This window comes from Pygoscelis adeliae, unplaced genomic scaffold, assembly GCF_000699105.1.
Source record: "Pygoscelis adeliae isolate BGI_AS28 unplaced genomic scaffold, ASM69910v1 Scaffold317, whole genome shotgun sequence".
Taxonomy (NCBI): domain Eukaryota; kingdom Metazoa; phylum Chordata; class Aves; order Sphenisciformes; family Spheniscidae; genus Pygoscelis; species Pygoscelis adeliae.
In genome coordinates this window covers 2146725-2167588 of record NW_008825155.1, presented here as the reverse complement: position 1 = coordinate 2167588, position 20864 = coordinate 2146725, and the positions used below count along the sequence as shown (strand labels likewise).

At 40.5% G+C, this 20864-nt stretch overlaps 1 protein-coding gene across 1 annotated transcript in view; it reads left to right on the top strand.

The window, feature by feature from the left end:
* Positions 1-20864, top strand: part of SORCS1 (sortilin-related VPS10 domain containing receptor 1) — a 214085-nt gene that overhangs the window by 138681 nt on the left and 54540 nt on the right. Inside the window, exons 8-15 of the mRNA XM_009328455.1 lie at positions 1-67; positions 5136-5315; positions 9788-9934; positions 16529-16631; positions 17096-17172; positions 18407-18498; positions 19515-19622; positions 20637-20754. The exon at positions 1-67 is cut by the window's left edge and continues 14 nt beyond it. Of these exons, the coding sequence (XP_009326730.1) occupies positions 1-67; positions 5136-5315; positions 9788-9934; positions 16529-16631; positions 17096-17172; positions 18407-18498; positions 19515-19622; positions 20637-20754 (892 nt within the window). The remainder of the gene's footprint in view (positions 68-5135; positions 5316-9787; positions 9935-16528; positions 16632-17095; positions 17173-18406; positions 18499-19514; positions 19623-20636; positions 20755-20864) is intronic.

The following is a 20864-nucleotide window of genomic DNA, read 5'->3' as shown; positions in this document are numbered from 1 at the left end:
TTATTACGTTTCTTATAGGAGGAATGCATTTGCACAGATGAAGCTGCCAAAGTACTCCTTGCCCAAGGTAGGTGCTGTTGCTGGAATGCCCATATGAACATACAGGTATTTTGATTGTACAGAAATTCTTGAATCCAACACAAGGAACTGCAAGATGACGTGCAATGGGTGAAAGCATAATTCTTCTTTAATAGAACATTTGCGAGCAAGAAAGGACTGAAAACAAAGTCAGCACTTTGGCTAGTCAAGGACAGCAGCATGAAATGTAGGCAGATACCACAGCCCATGTCAATTACCATTTCTTTATAGTTGGTTAATTAAGTTTTGGAGGGGACATTCTTTTCTTTTTCTTTCTTTTTTTTTGGTCTTAAAATTCCCTTCTCCTGTCTCTATCCTGTTTGGGTCGCTTTTTGTGCTTTGCCTCATTAGCAGATTTTAATGGGAACCAAGCAAAGAGATGTCTTTGTGTGTTTGCTCCATATCTTCCCTAATTAAGAACAATGGTGAATTAGCATTGGAGCTTGAAAGGCTATTGCTGCCTTCTGAAGCTGAAATTTTAAAAGACCTATATAAAATGTTAGCTCTGTTTTGAAGAAATCACCATTTTGCAGCTGGGCTCCTAACAGCTTCTTAACAAAGAGGATTTTTTTTTTTGAGGCCTTTTCATTCTTGATATAGTCTGGTTTAAATGAAATTTAAGCTTAAAGGTAGCAAATGATCTTGTGGATTCTATGTGAGGTCTAACATCTGGAGACAAATGCATTCCCAGAAATTAAGCAAGGATTGTCAAAAGCAAAAAAAGAAAGTGCAAGGTCAGCCTGTTCCTAGAAGTTGAAAGTACACCAGATTTTGTAGGTAGAAATATTCAAAGGGATAATGTGGCTAATATCACAGCTGGCTGTCTCTGATTCCTCTACCCAACTGACCTGTTTATAGTGGATTGACTGGGTGACCTTCCTCATATAACAGACTGCAGCTCAAACCCAGGCCTTCAATGCCATACCTTACCTCCTCTGCTGTTGTACCCTTTGCTCCTGAAAACCCAAGCTTACAGGACATTGAGGACCCTACCAGAAGCCATGATACAGCCATGTCTGTATCTTCTTGGCTCTGACACAGGACACCTGTGGTCTGCCCCAAAATCTTCAGTCACATTGAAAGATAGGTTGGTTTGAAACTTCCTGTCCAAGCAGGAAGGAATTACTCTGTCAATTCAGATCAAATTTAAACAGGTGTTATTTGAAGCAGCCCTTAGCAAAGGAGTTGCATTTTTAGCATGGTTATTGTAACACCCAGATCAAAATCGTCATTTACAGCTGATTCAGACCATCTGTAGAGAGACTGCTTGCTTTGAACTGGTTGTGTCCTTTAGCCCACACTTATTTTTCCAACTGTCCACCTTCTCAAAGAGATCTCTGGAAAGCCAGGGAAAATGCACTACAACTAAATTGCAATGTGTTCTCAGGGAATAGGAATTGGAGCAATACATTCATGTTATGTGACCCAAAGCAAAAGGCACATATTTAAGGAGATAAGATGCTTTGTCACAATCTCAGAATATCTTCAAAGACTGAAGAGCTACATTTGGCTTGGAAGGAGCTACAGTGGAGCTGTGGCTGTCTAGGAGGCTGCTATCAAAGCAGGATAGCTGCTTTTATTAAAAATGCACAAAGCGTTATACTATTCAAGGATTTGAAACAAACAGCTTCTTTTATGCCCAAATTCTCTTTTATCTCCTTCAGCTAAGAAAGTGGGGCCAAACATGGTAAACAGTACTAAGTGACTTCTGGAACTGAAGATGGAAATATCAAGCTTTTTGTCTCTGCATGTCACTCTTCCTAAACTGGAGGGGTGTGATGGCAGGCAGCTTTGGCAGGTGATACTGCTGCTCAGGCAGGATGGCCTATAGCAAATCAAAACTAAAATATTATTCTTGTTGGCATTGATAGCCTGGTAGCCAGTTTGATTAAACGCCTAAATGAACTTGAAACTCTCTCCCATACAAGAAGATGTCTGCACACGTGCATACAGGTTGTGTCAACCTTGTAAATGGTCTTTATTGAGACCTGTTAATTTCTGCAGTGATTTATGGGTTGGTACTGCCTATTCTGTACCACAGCACCACAATGTGGGCTCTGTCACCTGTCTGCAATGTCACTCATGATAATCACCTTACATGTACACACAGGGTACATTCACTCCATTTTAGACCAATGCACTGGGCAGACATCTGTGAATACTGAAGCAAGCCAAGCAATTTCTCTTTTAAAAAGACCTGTCCTTAACTGGTGCTGGGCTGAATACTGATAGGATGGGGGTGTGTGGTACCTCTATTTTAAATTCATCACCTTCTTTCAACCTCAGGGTGCACATCCTGATGGAAGAAGCAATAAGCACAAAAAAATCCTTAAATACAGACCTTAAAAAGAGCTGACAGTCCCAGTAATTGACAGGACAAAACAGGCATTACACATCCCTGCTATTTAACTTGCCAGGAAGAACAGTTCCCTGCCCAAGTGCAAAAAGGGCAATTGAAGCGCATTTAGTAATTCAGAAAGCCTTGGCCTTTAGTCATTTGAGTGGACACCTGATGAAACCATGCACAGCATCGTGCTTGCTCTTTTGTCTTTGGAAAGGCAAGAGGGACAGATAGTAGAACTGCATATTAATGTACTTCCACTATGTGCTAGAACAGAGAGAGGAAAGCTCAGGCTCTCAGTAGGCAGATGCATGGGGAGCCCCTGAAAATGACAATGACTGTTTGAGGAAGGTGCCTTGCTTCACTTTCCTGTCCTTTTCCCTTTTTGTAGGGAGGTGATATGAACATCTGTTGTAGTAGTGGAAGATGCAGTGAAGCTCTTGCTCCATATCAAGATGAAGGCTGTCTTTTTGTATTATTCCTCCACCTAAAAAAGCAACCCCCACCCTGAAAAAAATAAAATAGAAGTGAATATGATACGCTGATTAATTCTAATTTTCCCAGTATGGAAACCAAAAAATTCCTGATGTTGGTCAAAGACCTGTTTGATGCCCATATACTGGTCCCCTTCTATCAAAACTTTGCATTTTTACTGCATCTATTGGACAAGACCATGTTAAAAGGAAAAGTTAACTGATCCCCAAAGGCAAACGGTTGGAACACGTCTTTTTTGACTTTCTGCACTATGTATATTATGCCAATTCTGTCTCAATCTCTGCTTCTCCAGGCTTAAATTCCTTCAGCCTTACTGGGATCTTTTTTAGACTTGCACCTTACAGCATGATCTGATCAAAACTCAGGAAGCATCTAGTGAATAAATTATTTGCTTCTTAAGCATTCATGAAATTGCCTTTAGTTTTCCCTGGTGTTGATCGAAATATCTTTTTACCTTTCTCCCCTAGTTATTACAAAACTATTGATTAAAACGGTAAGTTAACGAAACTGTACATTCACCAGATAAGTTTTACTTATAATATCTGTGTGTTTAAATAGAGAGGTCTGCCCATGTGTATATGCACATATGCAAAAGTTTAAACTTGAGATTAGAGCTGTGCTAGCCAATGCTACCTGAAGCACATTGGGAACACCTACTCATGTAGATCTACCAGCAGATTGACTAGCATGACAGTCTGAAATAAGGAGCCTCTGACAAACAGCTACAGTAGTAACTTCTACTAGCACAGCTGGAGCTAAGAGAGGATATCTATTCACAACCACAATTAGTAGAAGGCAGTGGGACTTACATTGCCTTTCCTATTGCCTCAGGATTTAAGCCAATCTGTTCTTCCACAAAACCAGCCTCTGGGATACATTTTTCTCCAGCTCAAAGAAGCAAGTAAATCAAGTGAATATTCATCCACTCCGTACTTGGATCTGGATAAACAAACAACAGTTCTGAATCTTAACTTCATGGCGAATCTACTTTCAAATTTATAGATCAGATTTCTTCATTATATTATTTTTCATCTTTATATTACAAGGCTCCATTTGGAAGTATTAATTCCTCCTACAAAACCATGAGAAAGTGAATTGTCAAAGACTATTATTAACAGAAGAAAGAAGTAGCATCAGCTTCCAAAGAGTATATTTTCTGATAAAGTTCCCAGCTTTGCATATAGAAAGCCCTGGCTGAGATTCATGGAAGCAGAATAACTTTGGGATATCTGCCCAAAACAGACAGAACAGCTGAATCTTCTGGGAATCACCTGGTGCTAAGAAATCTGCATTTCTTTTCCTACCTCCACAGATTTTTATGGCACCAAAGAATTCAGGGTGCCTGTGCTGGGCATATAGAGCCTGGGAATTTCATTAGAAAAATCTCTCTCTTGGTGGCTTTTTCCACTGGGTAATAATTTCTCCAGGCATTGAAAGTGGGAATCATGTTTAATAGTTTCTGGTTTTTCTGTAATTATGCAATCTTTTCATTTCTTCCTGCCTGCTGTAACACACAGAACAGAGTAAAACAAAACCTCACTCATAACACTAGTGATCTAGCTACAATTCTGCTCTTTACATCTAGTGAGGATAGGATTGTCTTTCTGTTATATGTCTTGGGGGGGTGTTTAGCACAGTGGTCCAGGGTTTTGGCTTCTAGTTGACACTGTCATTAGAAATAATAAATAACAGCAGCACTGGCTGCAGACATTAACCCATTAGATCCTCCTTGTAGCAGTTCCCAAGCATACTTGATTTCTGAATGCTAGGCAAGAAGTAGATGTTTCAGATGCTGCTTTTTTCTTCTTTTTTAACAAAAACCAACATTTTTAATATCTGAGATTCCACAATCACAAGTGGAATCACTCAGGTGCCAAAAAAACCCACAACAAATAAACAATCCCCTCTCCCCCACAGACAAAGTACACATTAAAATTAAAGTGTTGGTAGGGGGGGGAAAGTGCTGCTGTATAACACTGCACTGCCAATGTAAATGTTCAATTAACACCTCATCAGTTAATTACTGCTTTGAAAACTGGCAGAAGAGAGCTGGGGTAAAATATTCCTGGATGGAATTATCCGTTTACAGGAGTGTTGTCTACAGTTTCCAATTAAACTCCAGCCTAAATATATCCGTTGCTCCTCCACAATTACTTTGGTGCCCTTGGAAATGACAGAGAAGAGCTCCCTCTAGTAACTTTCCTCTCTTTTCTTTCCCCAGGATATGCACGTTATCAGTACAGATGAGAATCAGGTGTTTGCAGCTGTACAAGAGTGGAACCAGAACGACACATACAATCTGTATATCTCCGACACCCGAGGGGTGTACTTCACCCTGGCCTTGGAAAATGTCAAAAGTAGTCAAGGGCTGGAGGGGAATGTGATGATTGACCTCTATGAGGTATGTCATGACTACAAACATCTCATTCCTATCTCAGGAGCTCACATGATGCCAGTACCGTTTCCTTCTTGCACATCAGTCTCGTTATATGCATGTGAACAGCAGAGCCAAAAAGTGACTGAACACGTAATTTTACCCTGTTTTTACTTAAGGGCCTCAGTGCAATCAGCTGAGTTTCAAGGCCAGGTTTTACACAGGTGTTGAATTTAGGCCCAGCCTAATATTATGAACAGATTCACTGCTGTACTCTCTTGTAGGTTCTCAAGTGAGGAAGAGCTCATGGCTCTTTCATGCGTAGGAAGATACACATCGGAAGATGTAGTAGAATAGTTCATTCAGCCCCTACAAGGAACTCTTTAAGGTTCTCAGCCAAAATCCTGCTGACCCACATTGGTCCTACAGCTCTGAAAGCTCCCAACACTCTGAATAGCATCATTCTCCAATTTTTGTTGCATTTCTGACAGCCTAATCTCTTGTTTTAGAAGTAAGGAGAGACAGCAGTTTTCAGCTATCTTTGTCACCTTCCTCAGCTTGGACTTTTCTGGGAACTGAAGTGATTTTATATACACCCTCTTGGGCTATCCCATGAGTATGGAAACTCTCCTCATCTTGCTGTCCATTTTATCCCTGAGCCTTTTCCTGACAAGTACATTCTGCCTAAGCTCACCTGTAAGAAGGCCAATTTACATTGTCTTCTATGACAACTGATCCAAAGAATAGGACTTTTAACGTGCCTTTGTAATTCTCTTGCTCTGCTGCCTGTTTTACTTCTGGAAACAGCACTCAGTTAAGTAGAAATTCAGTCCCCAGCTGCTGTTTTGAGGGTCAGCTTCTCTTTTCAGGTGTCCTCCAGGGGATTTTCTGACCATTCAGAATAAAGGCCATGAACTAGATCCGAGTTCCTTTGAAAATGAAGATGCTTCCTCTATTTCCCCATCACTGTCTGAATATTAGCTCTGCTATATAGGTTGCCTTCAGCTGCCCTTTACTTGGAAACCACCTTAAATTGTCCAAACAGAGAGCCCAAGTATTGTACATAAATGCAGATGAGCTGTAGAAAGATGGACACTGGCATTTCAGTCATTTGGAGATTTTTACTGTTAACCTCTGCAACGCTGGCAGCCCATGGAAAGACTGTTGCCTCTTATTACTGTCAGCTTGAGAAGCAGTTTCACTGCATTATGTAAAGGTGTCCTATGTCCCAGGGGGAAAGAAAAGCCTTTGTTTTGTTTTATTAAGCTGACACCACACAGTAACCTGGATTGAAATTGATGGAATCAGAATTGATAGCATCGTATCTGCTGATTATCTAGATAGAAAGAATATTGGCTGACGCTGAACCTGGCACAAACCTTCCTTTCAATTTGATGTTCTAGCTGGAAGGGAACAGAAAGCCATCCAGTGTGATTCTCCCAGTAGGGTTGTTGCAAATGATGAATGCTCTAGGGATAAATGGATATGAAGGTGAGAGAAGAAAAAAATCCATAGATAAATTAAAAGGAAGTGGAGAGATTGCAAAATGAGTCCTTCTGTGGTGACAGTGGTATATTACATTATTATATATATAAGCAAGATTATTTGAGAAGATGCCAGAGAAAGACCTGTTAAATGTGCATGTGTCTGTATGCATGTTTATCAGGTGTTAGAAGTAAGTTCATCTGGTTGCATTGTAGTGAATGTGTTTGTGTGTGTAGATTCCTAAACTGATTCTACATCAAGGATAAATCTGCTCAGTGCTGCTCAACGGGGAATTACATTGGGCATCAAGAGAAAATAAGTTCTTTTATGGCGCCTCATTGTGTTCTCCCTTCTCTTCTCTTGTAAGTCATCAGGAGCCTTTCACTCGGAGGTTGTTATTTCAGTGTGTGGGCTCTTCTGCTGCTGGACCTTTTAGAGGATGAGGAGACCACTCCTAGAGGGACACTGTTACCCTTTCTGCATGTTGGACAGAGCAGGACGTAAGCATAGCTCTTCTCTCCACCACCTTCCAGTGCCACTTCATCAGTAGCACACTGGACTCAGCATTCAGTGGGTCTGCAGTCACAAAGGGGCTGTCCTAGAGACCATCTCCTAGAGCAAGGGAAGAGCAAGAATCACTGGCCGTTGGGTCTGAGTGCCCTTCCTAGCTCGTGCACCTCTCCAATGATGTGGTGTGGCTCTGATTGGCACTGTAGTGGGACTGTCCGCAGAAAGACAATCCTGCCTGTGGGAATCCATGCCTGAAGTGATAACAGACTGTGGGGACATGTGTCTATAGCTATGGTATATATGACTATCACTCTGGGACTTATATTTTTTAGCAGTACGCATCTTGGATGTGAAGTATGTGTTTGACGTATGAAGTTGGTGATGGGGAGTGAAGAATTTGTTTTGAGTTGTGTGTTCGAGTGTCTTGTATGAATCTTTCACTAACACTGTAGACACCATTTGTATCCGCCCACAATGTATTCGGAGCAGTGAGGATTGTCTACAAAGCCTGTGTGGGAGCTGATGGAGTGCTTTTCTCTCTGACCACTGGTGGTCATGCACTTACTCGCATGAGTCTTTCTCTCTTATGAGTCAGCAGGGATGAACAGATCATTCTGTGTGTCATGGTTGTGTATATGCAATAGGTGTATCTTTTCCTCCTGAGAGCACACAAACATGTATAGTGTGTGCAGTCTTTTTTTAAGATAAAGCTGTCCAAGACTGACAGTATAACTTACACTTTGCTTTCTCTGGAAAGGATTCTGTGTCCCAGCCCATGACTAGAATCATAACAAGAAAAATTCACAGGATTTCAGAACACATTTATCACCTGATATACAAAATGCTCTTTAATCATTTATGGCCAGCATTTCACAGGGACTATGTAATACAACTATTTCAAGACAACAACAAAGAAAAGTACAAACAGAGCTATAGGCTCTGGCCTCTGGTAGTAAAGGCTATGTTATTTTTCCAGCTCTGTCTATTCATGCAGTATCACTGGGAGACAGAGTACCCTTGTCTTATCAAGGTGCCTTTCTACTACAACAAAGAAATCCTGAATACTTAGTTGGGTGGTATGAAGCAAACCAGCTAGGACATTGAAAAGATTACCTTTTTATGCTTATATCAACAATAAATTAGTTAACTACTTAATTTTAAAACTATTGTCCATTATAGCAAGTCATGTCTAAGTATTTACGTAACTTCAAATGAAATTCAGTGTTATTGTTCAAGGAGCGAAGTGCTATTCAGAATGACTAAGTACACCAATGCACTGTACCAATGCACTTTACACCAGTAGTCCCACAGCATGTGACTAAAAGTGCAGTAAGGTCCTACTCACTGGGAGCTGTAGCATCCAAATCCAGCCACATAATTAAATCAGTTGAGCTGGAACAAACTCTGAATCTGCTGTGTAACCATTTGCCACATGGTGCCATTTAAGAAATAATCTCTATGAATAAAAAGTCTTGATGAATGATTCTGTGTACTGGTTCTGCATCATAAGAAGAGACGGGGTGGATGACTGAACAGACTTGCTGGAAACCAAGAAGTTTCTCACTTTGCCCCTCCTTCTCCCAATTTTGCTTCCCTTTTTATTGCAGCACTCAGATTGCAGAATGACAGCCTAACAAATTCATTCTCAAGCTGCAACAGCTATTGGGCTATTGATTTTCAGTGTGCTGAGAAGATGGGAACATTCTGCAGTGTGAGTTGTGGTTTAAGGTTGACTTTTTTCTCCCCACTAAGACACTTTTGGGCTTTGTTCCAACATGAGTCTCTTTGTTAGTATCACATCTTTACAAAATCCTCCTACAGATCTATGGAGTAAAGCTGTTGGGTAAAACACCAGAAAAAATAAAAGGATGAGAATCTCATTGTTGCTCTATAACTACCATTCTGGGTGACCTTGCTTGAGTCACCAGTGCTTTGGTTTCCTCAAAATACAAAACCGTAATAAAAATACGTCTGTGCACCAAGTTATCCTGTTGAAACACTGATAATTATGAAACACATTGGGATCCTTAGATGAAATGTCTTAAGCAGGCTGTATGAGAATAGAAGCACCGAACTGCAAGTTTGTGTGTTGCCATTTTCTTTGCAAGTCCAAAATTGCTGCTGTTTCCTGCTACTGCAGTGCAAGAGACAAATAATTGTCCTGTACATATTTCATCTTTCAGGGGGAAGGATGCCTACACAGTTGAGAGATTGTCACTTTACAGTTAATGCTACTGACATCTTACCATCAATAGCACGTTCCCGTGCTGATTCTGAAATATAAGCTTTCTTTTCCATTTGTCACCTTTCCAACTGTGATGGTCTTATCTTGTCCCCAGCACCTCAATTTGCCTTCCTTTGGTGCTCCTTGGCAATTCTTGCCCGGACATCTACCACACTGACGCAGCCACCAGATCCCTGTTGGGTTTGACAGGGCAAGAGAGACGCATGCACAGAACCTGCACCGGCTTGATCTATTTTTCAGCCATGTCAATTTTTCCTAGGTAGCAGGGATAAAGGGAATGTTCCTGGCTAATAAGAAGATTGACAACCAAGTGAAAACTTTCATCACCTACAATAAAGGGAGAGACTGGAGTTTGTTGCAGGCTCCGGACACTGATCTGAGAGGAAACCCCGTTCACTGTCTCCTAGTAAGTACCTGGGGGTACTCGGGGGGTGGTAACATCCCAGAACAATCTTTTTCTACCAAGTAACACAAGAAGGAGAGGGCAGCTCCTCTCTCCATGCGGTGTATCTCATAGGGGGAATACTGCATATTAAAAGTGCAGTACATCAGGCTTGGACTGCCAGGTGGTATTGCAAGAGCTGGCATTGTAATTTAGCTTAACTTAATTTAATTTCTGGAATAGTAGCGTCATAGATCAGCTTCCTTCTGCACAACTGATGGTCTCCTCTTAAACAGCAGGTGAAGCTGGACACCGTTCTGCGCAGTTGATTCTCTGGACACTAGATGGGAGGAGTGAGCTATTGTAGCTCAGGAACTGTCAGGGACCTAATAACTTGAGACAGGCTCAAAGGAAAGGAGAGCTCTGATTTCTTTCAGGCCACTCTGTTGGCAGTATTAATAATTGTCATTTTCTCTTTGAGCTCAAAAGTGAGAATCGACACATTCATCCAAATATATGTATAGCTATGTGTTGGGTGTATATTGTATCTGTCTCTGTACTTGTTGATACAGATCAACATACAGATAAGTCTTTAATCATCATTATATGCAAACAGTTTCCAAGAGTGAAAGTGAAATATAAGCAGTATGAATAGAGATCTCTGTCAAATTAGAAAGCTTAGACTGATCTCAACATGTTTTTTATCTGATATAATCTATACACAGTAGTGGGATAATACTTAGAACCCCAGGCTTTAGGACTCTCAATAGCTTTTATATTACACAAATTCTAACATGGTTTCCAGGCAGAATCATCATACTTCCACGGCTCTTCCTCTTGCTGTCCTGTACCTGCGTGTTATTTTCCATCTGAAAAAAAAGGTGATTTTGAGGCTGTAAGTGTGTTAGAATCTGAATCAGCATTACATTTTGTGCATTGCGGTATGTAGCTGAATACTACACTAATCTCTTAACCGAACCCCATGCATTATTGCAAGAGCAAAGAAAAAATAACTTGATAGTTGAAGCTGTTCAAATAATTGATTTTTTGATTGAACCAAAATGCAAGCCTTTCATTTTCTCTCCAGTTCGGAAAAAATAAATAAGGAGGACTGGGGATCAAACAGAAGAGTTATTTCAGAGCATGACTAAATTTGTTTGGGTTTGTTTTCTTCTTCCAAGTCTTTAAAAATTGTAACTAAAGGCATTTTTAAATTAAATCTTTCTAGAAGATGAAAACCAAAAAGACGACATTCAGAAAACTTTGCAGACATAAAGCAAATGATTTTTTTCAAAGGTGCTATGTGTAGAAGTCTTTGCGTTTCAAATAGATTGTAATCTAGTTTTAACTCAAGTGAACGTATTTGACAAAAAAACACACCTTGACTTTTTCAAATTATGACTGATTTTAACCCAAGATTTTTATTATATGATATGATAGTGTAATATTTTGGGGGGCTGGCAAGGCAGAAAAAATAAAAACTATGCAGACAAGTGAAATAATTAAAGTACGCTCTATTATTTTCCCATAAATTTGAAGTTTGATTTCTGAGAAAACATCTTTCTTGATATTGTTGCACACTGAACAAGGGAGATCTGACTTGCCATTGTGGTTGTAAATGAGCCAGAGGTACTGCTCTGCAGGGTCCTTATCGAATGGCCATTTGCAGGAACTATGTATTTTATATACAAGGGTATGCTGCCACTGTAGTTATCCACTACATAGTGGAACCAACCAGGACTGCATGGTCCTTATGGAGGGGGGATTATGGCTCCCTTAAGCCTTCCCATCCATACTGTATCTGCTACTATACTCATGGGCACCTGAGAACACAATTAATTTCATTTAAAATTAGGCCAGATATGCCTGGGCAAGCTGGAATTCCCTTGAAGGTGTTAAACTTGAACAAGTCAGGCAAGGGGTCATGGGCAGGGGCAGAAGTGAGGGTGCTTGTAGGGACACAGTAAGAACTGACCCAGAGAAGCTCTTGACGTTTATATCCTTGTAGCTCCAGTGTGCACAAACCACTATTTAAACACTGGTTCATTTTTATTTTGCTCTCTATGCAACCATGTAGTTGCCCTGAGAATTGTTTCCACCTGTGCAAGCTCGATGTAGCTTGCACAGGATGACACTTGTCATCCTGTTTTCACTGGAAAGCAACCACTTCCTAAATGCTCTGTGACTTGGGCTGGAGTAGGCATCTCAGGTTCATGGGCATCTGTAGAAATCAATCCATGATTTCAGGGTGGTAAGGGACAAATCCTCAATGGATTTGAACCATGTAGCTCAGTCTTTGCCCTTCCAGAAGAATGGGAAGGAACTTAGCCCTTCCCCGTGATAAGGCCAGAGGAATGTTTAGTCATGTTTATTTTTCCTCTTCCCTTAACATGAGGTAAAACAGGCAAGAAGCCTCTTTCATTGCTTGAGCCTGTCTGCCTTCTTCACGCTTAGGTTGTCACAAGCTAGTGGAATGGTAGCAGAGCAGGGATCATCAGCTGAACATACAGGGTCTCAGGTGGTTGACTTGCAAATTTGCAAGAAAGCAAATAGATGAAATCTGAACTAAACTGACTTGTTAGGTCTTTTACAGGAACAGGCAGTCTGCCTGCAAAAGAAAGGGAGGTACAGAAAATGCACCAAAACCGCAAAGTAAAATAACAATCCTACAAGAGAGAGCCAAACTATTTAAAAATCTGATTTGAGCTTCACAGTTAATGATGGGGGAAGATGAAGGCAGAATATGGAGTGCAAGAATTCAAGAAAAGGTAGAGAAAAGACCACAGAAGTTGGGAGTGGTAGGGTAAATTTTCAAAGCAAAAATACTGGAAGTGTTGTACGTTCCTGGAAATAAGTCCTGGAAATAATGGCATTCTGCTGAGGAAAAGCATGGAGAAAAGGAATTGTCCCCTGCTCTGAGGCAGTTCTGTTCTTTGTCAATGTGACATAGCTGTAGTATTTAAACAGTTCACAAACTCCTCACCTCTTTAGCCACACTCTCTCTACCCCTGCATCACCAGAACTTTTACCTCCTTACATCAGTTGCTCCTTTTCCCTCTACGTATTGCTGTTCTTGGCATGATCCTGCTTCTCCTTATGGCATAGCTAAATGAATTCTTAATAGTCCATTGTACATCTAGCTTACCTGCCATCCTTACTCCACAGCAGATACTCATGCTTTCACACTGCTGGTTTTCAGCATAATTGCCTCTAGCAATAGCTTGGGACACAGCAATGATGTATGTTCCAGCTTGTTGGCAGAATGGGATCTGCCCTTCCCCAGGGTGACAGGATGGTCCCTAACCTGTGAGTGCAGTGTTGTGTCCTCTGTACATCTGGTCTTTAAACCTAAACTAAGGGAGTGTTAATGCAGAAATAAGTATATAGCAGCTAAGTTGGCAGCTAAGGAGGTTAAGAAGGAATCTGGTTGAAACATAAGGCAAGCCAGATGGAACCATCCCTCTACTGACAGTATGCTCGAGGTGTTTTTTTCAAAGCAACTCAAAGAATTTCTTTGCATTTTTTGTGAGATGGCTCTGAATAATGAGGATGGAGGAAAGCAGTGGAATTACATCTAATCCCAAGGTTTTCTTTTTCTTGTCTATACCACTTGTTTTCTATGCTGAATACACTTAATCTTCATAAAATAGCTGCCAAAGATGCTGGTTTTGTTTGATACTACTCTTGTGCTGTGAAGTGGTTAACTGAGGAGTAATTCTATCTTGCAAGTTATGGGCATCTGTCTAGGAGAGTTAATCAATTAGTTTTCAAGGATGGTCTTGTGGTTAAAACACTGGGCTGAATCTCAGGAGAATCTTGATTCAATTTTTAGGCCTATTTCCAATTTCCTATGTGACCTTGGGCAAGTCATTTATTTTCTCTGTGCCTCTCTTCCCCAGACATCTGTTTATTCCCTCCCACATTTTGTTTGTCTTGTCTATATGGATTATAAGGATTTCAAGACAAAGACCCATTTCTTGTAAGGGAGGGCATTCACACCATCTGCTACAGAATAATTTAAGCATCTAAGTGAGGTGTTGTGAATCTCTCTCCTGGAAGTGTTTATCTCTCTTCATTGCTCCTTGCTATTGCAGGTGAGCAAATACTGTGACTACCCCTAGCTTTGTGAATGGTGTCTGGCATCATCCTTGTGTTATAATACTTTGCCCCACTCCTGATCAGGGACAGTCACTAATAGCTGTTTTATATGTGTGGTGGCATTGGAGACTGTTTAGGTGGGCTTTGCAGAACAGCCAAGAAGTGGGTTTGTAGGTATTTATGAGAAATTTTACTAAGGACTGATGAGCCTCCTGAGAGGAGAGCATAGAAGTGCTGGCTTGAAAATATTAGGAAGCAAGTAATGAACTCCAGCATGATTGTAAGAACTATGGCAGTGAGTAGAGCAATGGGCTATGACACTCATGCTTTTATCTTCTACCTAGGTTGTAAATGCTCCATGGCAGTGGTTGTCTTTCCCTTGGTGTCTGTGCAGCACCTAGCACTGCTGGGTACTAGGCAATGACAGGGAAACCCAAAATTGGTGATTCTGATGAAAATAATGATTTCAGTAGCCTGTCGGTAACAACAAGAAGGATAGAGGCAATTGATGGAAATTATAAAAAACGAAGCTGAGATGTCTGTATACGAGTTAAGCTGTGGGAGCTAGAGGAGGAACACAAAGGGACCAACAGTGTGATGGAAGACAAACCAGTCTGGAAAAATATCTGTCAATGAGCTATATAAGGATACAGATGGAGAAGGTGTACATCAGGGATGAAGAAGAGAATGCTGCCACAGTAAGGACGTGAGATGGCCATGGGCAATAACTTTAGGTATTTGGCTAGTGTGGAGAGATTAGATTTTACACCATACCCTGTTGTCACTAGACACTGTAAGCATTACTGCACTCCAACCAATAAGAAGTCATGCCACTAAAAATACCATCTTACTGCTTAGACAGGTGACCTGGCTTTTAACATTTAAGATATATATTCCATTTCTGTGTACTATATCTGTGAAATGAGACAAATTTGAAAGAAAACCTCTGGTAGCACAAAGATTTGAGTCTAATGAGGTCTGATCTCTATCAGAGTGGGGAATTGGCTGAGTTGCTGCCATTAGCTACTGTCTTCAAAATGCTGAAGTGGGCTTGGAGTATGTTAGTTTTAAAAACATAGAACATGTTCTGTATTTAGTCTTTTCACAACATATAAAAATGTAAAAGGGAAGAATTCAGACTCTTGCAATGCTTTTCCACTTCCTGCATGCATGTCAGCTCGATTTGGTTTCCTCTCCCTCCCTGCGCCCCCGGGCTGCTCCAGCGTCTGCCCTCACAAGGCTGTCAGTTAAGAGTTAGGCTGCTCAGTACATTCCACTTGGCAGGTTGTGTTCCCTTCTGCACAAGCCGTGTCCCCTTTTTCTGTCTCACATAAGTGAAACTTCCCACCCTTCGTCACCACCCTCATTCACCTTTGCCCAAAAAACCTCCTGCCTTTTGTTGTTGTCATTCTCCACAGGGAGATTTTCATTTCAGTCATAGACACCTACCCTGAGATAGGATGAATCAGTGGTCTTCCTCCAGTGACCTATGGGGCTAGGTCTCCTGGAGAGGAAGCCTACAAAACTTTTGGGGCTGGAGACCTAGCCTTTAGGCAACTGATACTAGACAGAAAGACCTGCCTCCTAAGAGCCTGGAGAGCCTTCTGCATAGCCTCTCCTGCTCATTTTACAGAGCCGTGCAAGCTGAAGCATGGGCTTTGCTGTGTGTTCCTGTGTGATGTTCCCCTCAATTTGGTCAGTTTGCTTCAGGTTTTCTTGCCAATATTTTTCCACCTCCCTTCCCTTAGCATGTTTCACAAAGGACTCTTCATGAGGTTTGGAAGAAAAAAGTACTGAAAATAAAACCCAAGAGAAGGCAAAAATTATCAAAATTTTCAGAAATTACTAGAATACAGATTTGGAGAGAATTGTAATGGCAACTTTGGGAATCAAGTTTTAAACAACTTTTGTTGTTTAATATTAAACAACTTTTAAACTAACACTTTCCAGTCCTGGTATTTCTTCTTAGTGCAGTGCAGAAGAGAGTCATGTGTCAAAAATACTTAGAGTCAAGAAATGCTATGACACTGTCTGAATTAAGTTGTTTCTCATGGCTAATTAGTGGTGACTCAGCACCACACCAATAGGGTTATATTGGTTCTTGTTGCAGAGATAGCTTGGGCACTGCTGCTCTGAGAGTCGCTTCATCATATCTGCAGCCCTGCTTGTTTCTCAAGAGAGCTATGAGCCAGGGGAGCTAGGTAGTCCTTACCATTACCTGCTCTTGCAAGCCTGGTTGCCTCCTTTGTGGGTACAGCCTCAAAGATTGTGTCCTTGTGAGAGGGTTTGAGCCCTCACAAGGCTCAAATCAGTTTCCCAGTGGGAACGGGTTGCGTTAGAAAATGACAGCAAAGCTCTTGCGACAGAACCAGGGCAGTGGCTGTGTATTTCTAAGGGTGGCTGGATGCAGTGATTAGGAGATAATACAGAAAGACACTGTATATTTGTAAGCCTGTCGAAATAGGAGCACGCACTTTATGTTGTGTATGCTTTTTACTTTTATTTCCCCTTTCTCCATAGCCCTATTGCTCTCTTCATCTTCACCTGAAGGTCTCAGAGAATCCTTATACCTCAGGAAACATCGCCAGCCGAGACACTGCCCCCAGTATTATTGTAGCTTCAGGTATGAAACATTTAAAGATTGCCTGTGTATGATGTGCAAACACTGACAAAATCTTGAGTTTGTGATGGGTGTGGAGGGTGTTGAGTGGGGTGTCACACCACCAGTAGCGGGAAGGAAGGAAGGCTGTCAAACGGAAGTCCTTAGGGACCTTCAACTTGTCATGTGTTTTTTATGGAAACTGACCTTCAAGACCAAGGAGATCACTTCTAGTCCTCTACTCCAATGCACATTAGATTCAAACCAGGGCATTTCCTTTGCATACAGAGGTGCGTAGAGCTGTATGCGTTGGATCTTTTATATGTATTTTCTTCAAACTGAGTCTTTCCCTTCCCTTCCCCCTCTTTCTCTTCCCAAAACTAAAAGTTCTATAATTGCAAAAGGTAAATAAATACATTTACTCCTCTAATTTGCTAATTCAGGTGTTTCTTAGAGTGTTGCATCACTAATCAATGTTCATCTTACAGGTAATATAGGCACTGAACTATCAGACAATGACATCAGCATGTTTGTTTCTTCTGATGCTGGGAACACTTGGAGACAGGTAGATGACACAGAATCACAGGTTTAAATAGTAATCATAGGAAATTGTCATAGAAATAGATTCAAAATGTAGCTTAATTTTTGTTTCTTTTGGTTCAGAGTAGCTTTTTGCAAATCTATACGAAAGGGAAAACTTTTATTCCCTTCTGAGAAGTAGAGAGATGCCCGAAGAATAAGACTGAATATGTTGTTAGACTTCATATAACAGAAAATTGTTTTTATAATTCTACTCAGTTTGACTTCAGTTTAACCCTGTAGCAAAGCATAGATTAAAATATTAATATATATGGGGAAAGTATGTGTTTCCTTTTACTGTTGTACAGCCCTTGTACCGACCAAACCATTTTTCTCTTCATCCATGATTATAATTTCCAGAGAATTAGCAGTTGCACTAGTCTACTTCTCCCTCACTGTGTGTGGGACTCGTTTCACCTAAGTTCTGTTGTCCAAAGTTAGGCGTCCATATAAACTGGTAATTTTGCCTTGCTCTTAAGTTAATGGAGATAAAACCAGAATTCAGTTCATCCTGCTCTGAAGCTACCCATCTCTCCATTAACTGTGGAAAGAGACTGGATCATGAAGTTAAATCAAGTGCCTAATATTTAGTGAAATCCCACCTGTTAATAAAGCATTGCTACCCTTTAATGTGTTTATCCTTAGAAGAGGAAGTTCTATTTTTCCTATTTTCTGGATAGGATATCAAGTCAGGGAGAGGAGGCGTGACTTTCCCAGACTGACAAGTGCTGCTATATAAACTGGAGAGCAGATGTTTGCAGAAAGCCAATACAAAAAAGACACAGGAAAAGAAAATCTTTTTAAAATATTTGATATTCTAAGAATCTAATTATTTTACAATGTTTGACCAGCCCTCATTTTTCGGTCTACATCACGTATGTGAGATAGGGCCAGATACATGCAAACACATAAAGTTCTTCTTTAAACAAAAATCTGTCATTGAAAGGAGGGAAATTGTTGATACTTGCAAAAATTCATGTTTCTAACTTTCTATCAAGCAGAGGCAGAATGCATTTTCCAAAGACCTTGGAAAAGCTTAAAATAAAAAAATCCCAAAACAATAAAAAAACCCCCAAGAACTTTCTCTATACAGAATGCCTTCCTCTACTCAGTAACTTCCTTAGCACATACCTGTCCTATGTCATGAATGTACTTGAAGAGCTATGACATTTTCCTGATACTAAGGAAAATAGATTTAAATATATGCTTTTTTTTCCCAGATCTTTGAGGAAGAGCACAGTGTTCTGTACCTGGATCAAGGTGGAGTACTGGTCGCCATGAAACACACATCTCTGCCTATCAGACATCTCTGGTAATGACTCCATCTGTTCTAAATGTCTGCTGTCCCTCTTTTCAGATGCCAGGAAGTAGGCAGTTAGGCTGCATCCAGAGTTTTCTGTAGCTACAATCTAGAAAATATCAGTTAAGATGCTGGCAAACATTAACTGAGATAAAGCTAAGAAATCCTGCCAATTCCAGCTTATATAGTTTCAGTTTGGCCAGATCTGAGATATTGTCAATGTAATTCCACGACTTTCCTGGTTTACCGCAACTTGTCTTCTTGGGTTTGGTTATTTATGTAATATGAATCTGGATTATGGCTTTGTCTCTTATTAAGTTGCCAAAGTACTCTTAATTTTCAAAATTATTGATGAACTTGTCTTCTATGTGGCAGAAATCACTTATGAACCAGAATTTTGTTGAATAGATTCAGGGCTATATAGCCAATAAGGCAAAAGTGTTCCCACTAGTTAGCACTCTTGAGTTTATGTGGTGGGTAGAATATAGTTTTGCGATGTTTTGCATGATTTACTTCCACTACAGTCAGCATCATACCAATATCTGAAACACATAGACCCAAGTCTTAGGAAGCGATGAGTGGTTCCAAGCTTTCACTTAGACCCACCACAGGGAAGACTGCTGGTCAGAAGAGGCAAAGCTCTTGTGCTCCAGAAATCTAACCTCCTTAAAATGTCTTATGTTGGGGACCCGAAAAAAAGATGCTCAAAATCACTTGTTTATTTAAAAAAAATCCTAGCCCTAGGGTACGTTTTGCCCTTAAAGCATCAATCTCTAACATAACTTTATTAGTTTCCACCACTTAAGTATTGGCCATGGGTTAGCAGTATGATGCCAAACAAGTTTGATCAATGCTCTGATTTATGATGCTTCCCAAGAAAATAGTTATATAAAGGACTAAAAATGCAGTATCCAAGAATAGAAGCTGCTTCCTACTCTCCATAGCAGCTGTAGTGGACTAGATAGTCTCTTCAAGTAAAGTAGGAGGAGAGTAAGGAAAGAAGATACTAATTCTGCTTTCTCCACTAGGTTAAGTTTTGATGAAGGGAGATCTTGGAGCAAGTACAGTTTCACATCCCTCCCACTGTTTGTAGATGGAGTATTAGGGGAACCTGGAGAGGAAACTCTCATCATGACGTAAGTGAGCATGCCATCATGCTAATGTTGATGGGAACTACACCGAAAATAGCTTATGAACGTTGTTCGTAACATAATAGCATTTCTGGTTGAGGACCAAACCAAATGCTATCTGAAGCCAGGAGAATGCAGTCTTCTCTTGCATCAATGTTTATTTGTGATATGATTGAGGGAATGACAACATGGTTCCTTGCAAGCTGCAAAAACACTATCACTTAGCTTATCAGCATGAAACCTGACTCCTCAAATTGAATGTGATTTAAAGCAGAGTTACTCTTGACAGATGAATATTTGAAAGAAAAATGGTGGGGTATTTTTATAGCTGTGTTTTGCTGCTACTTTCTTTTTTTTTAACTGAGACACAGAAAAATGAAGACATTCTTTTGTAAAAATGAATGACAAAATGTTGCCTGGAGGCTGACTCGTGAAAAATTATTATTAGTTTCAATGTGGTATGCTGAGCTCTGCATGGTGCATAAATCTGAATTCACCCTGCCAGAAATTGTGACATTTTACCTGAGATCAGATTTTCAAAAACAGGAGGAAAATTCAGTTTGTGTCTGTAAAAAATGGACTGACCTGTAATAAACAGAACATTGGCTTGGAAACTAACCTGAGTTAATAGAGATGTATGATGAATGATCCCTTCAGGTTCTGATTTTAATTTGTGTGGAAGGGATTCCCAAAGCTCATAATTGAGATTTCAAACTCCTGTAGGTATAACTGTCTCCAGCCCCATGTCAAGTCTTTTCTGTATTGTCATTTTGGGGATTGACATAAATGGGAGGATCTTGATCCACAGAATAAAAGCTACATGCAATTTTTAAAAGGGTTGTGGGTATTTAGGAGCCTAAGTGTGACTTTCACTATGTCAGTCAAGTGAAAATCAGTAGGACTGGCACTGCTAAAGCAATTGATCTCTGTTGGAAATTTGTGGGTGACTGTACCTCTGTCACTACGAGACTCCATCTGGTGCTACCTTTTACTGTATGCTCTTTCTGCTGTATTCTGTAGAGTGTTTGGCCATTTCAGCCACCGCTCAGAGTGGCAGCTGGTGAAAGTAGACTACAAGTCCATTTTTGATCGGAGGTGTGCAGAAGAGGACTACAGGCCTTGGCAACTCCACAGCCAGGTGAGAAGCAAGGAGGCTGGGATCTGACCTGAAGTAGCTAATGATCCTACAGTGAAAAATCAGCATAGAATCATAGAATCATAGAATCATTAAGGTTGGAAGAGACCTCC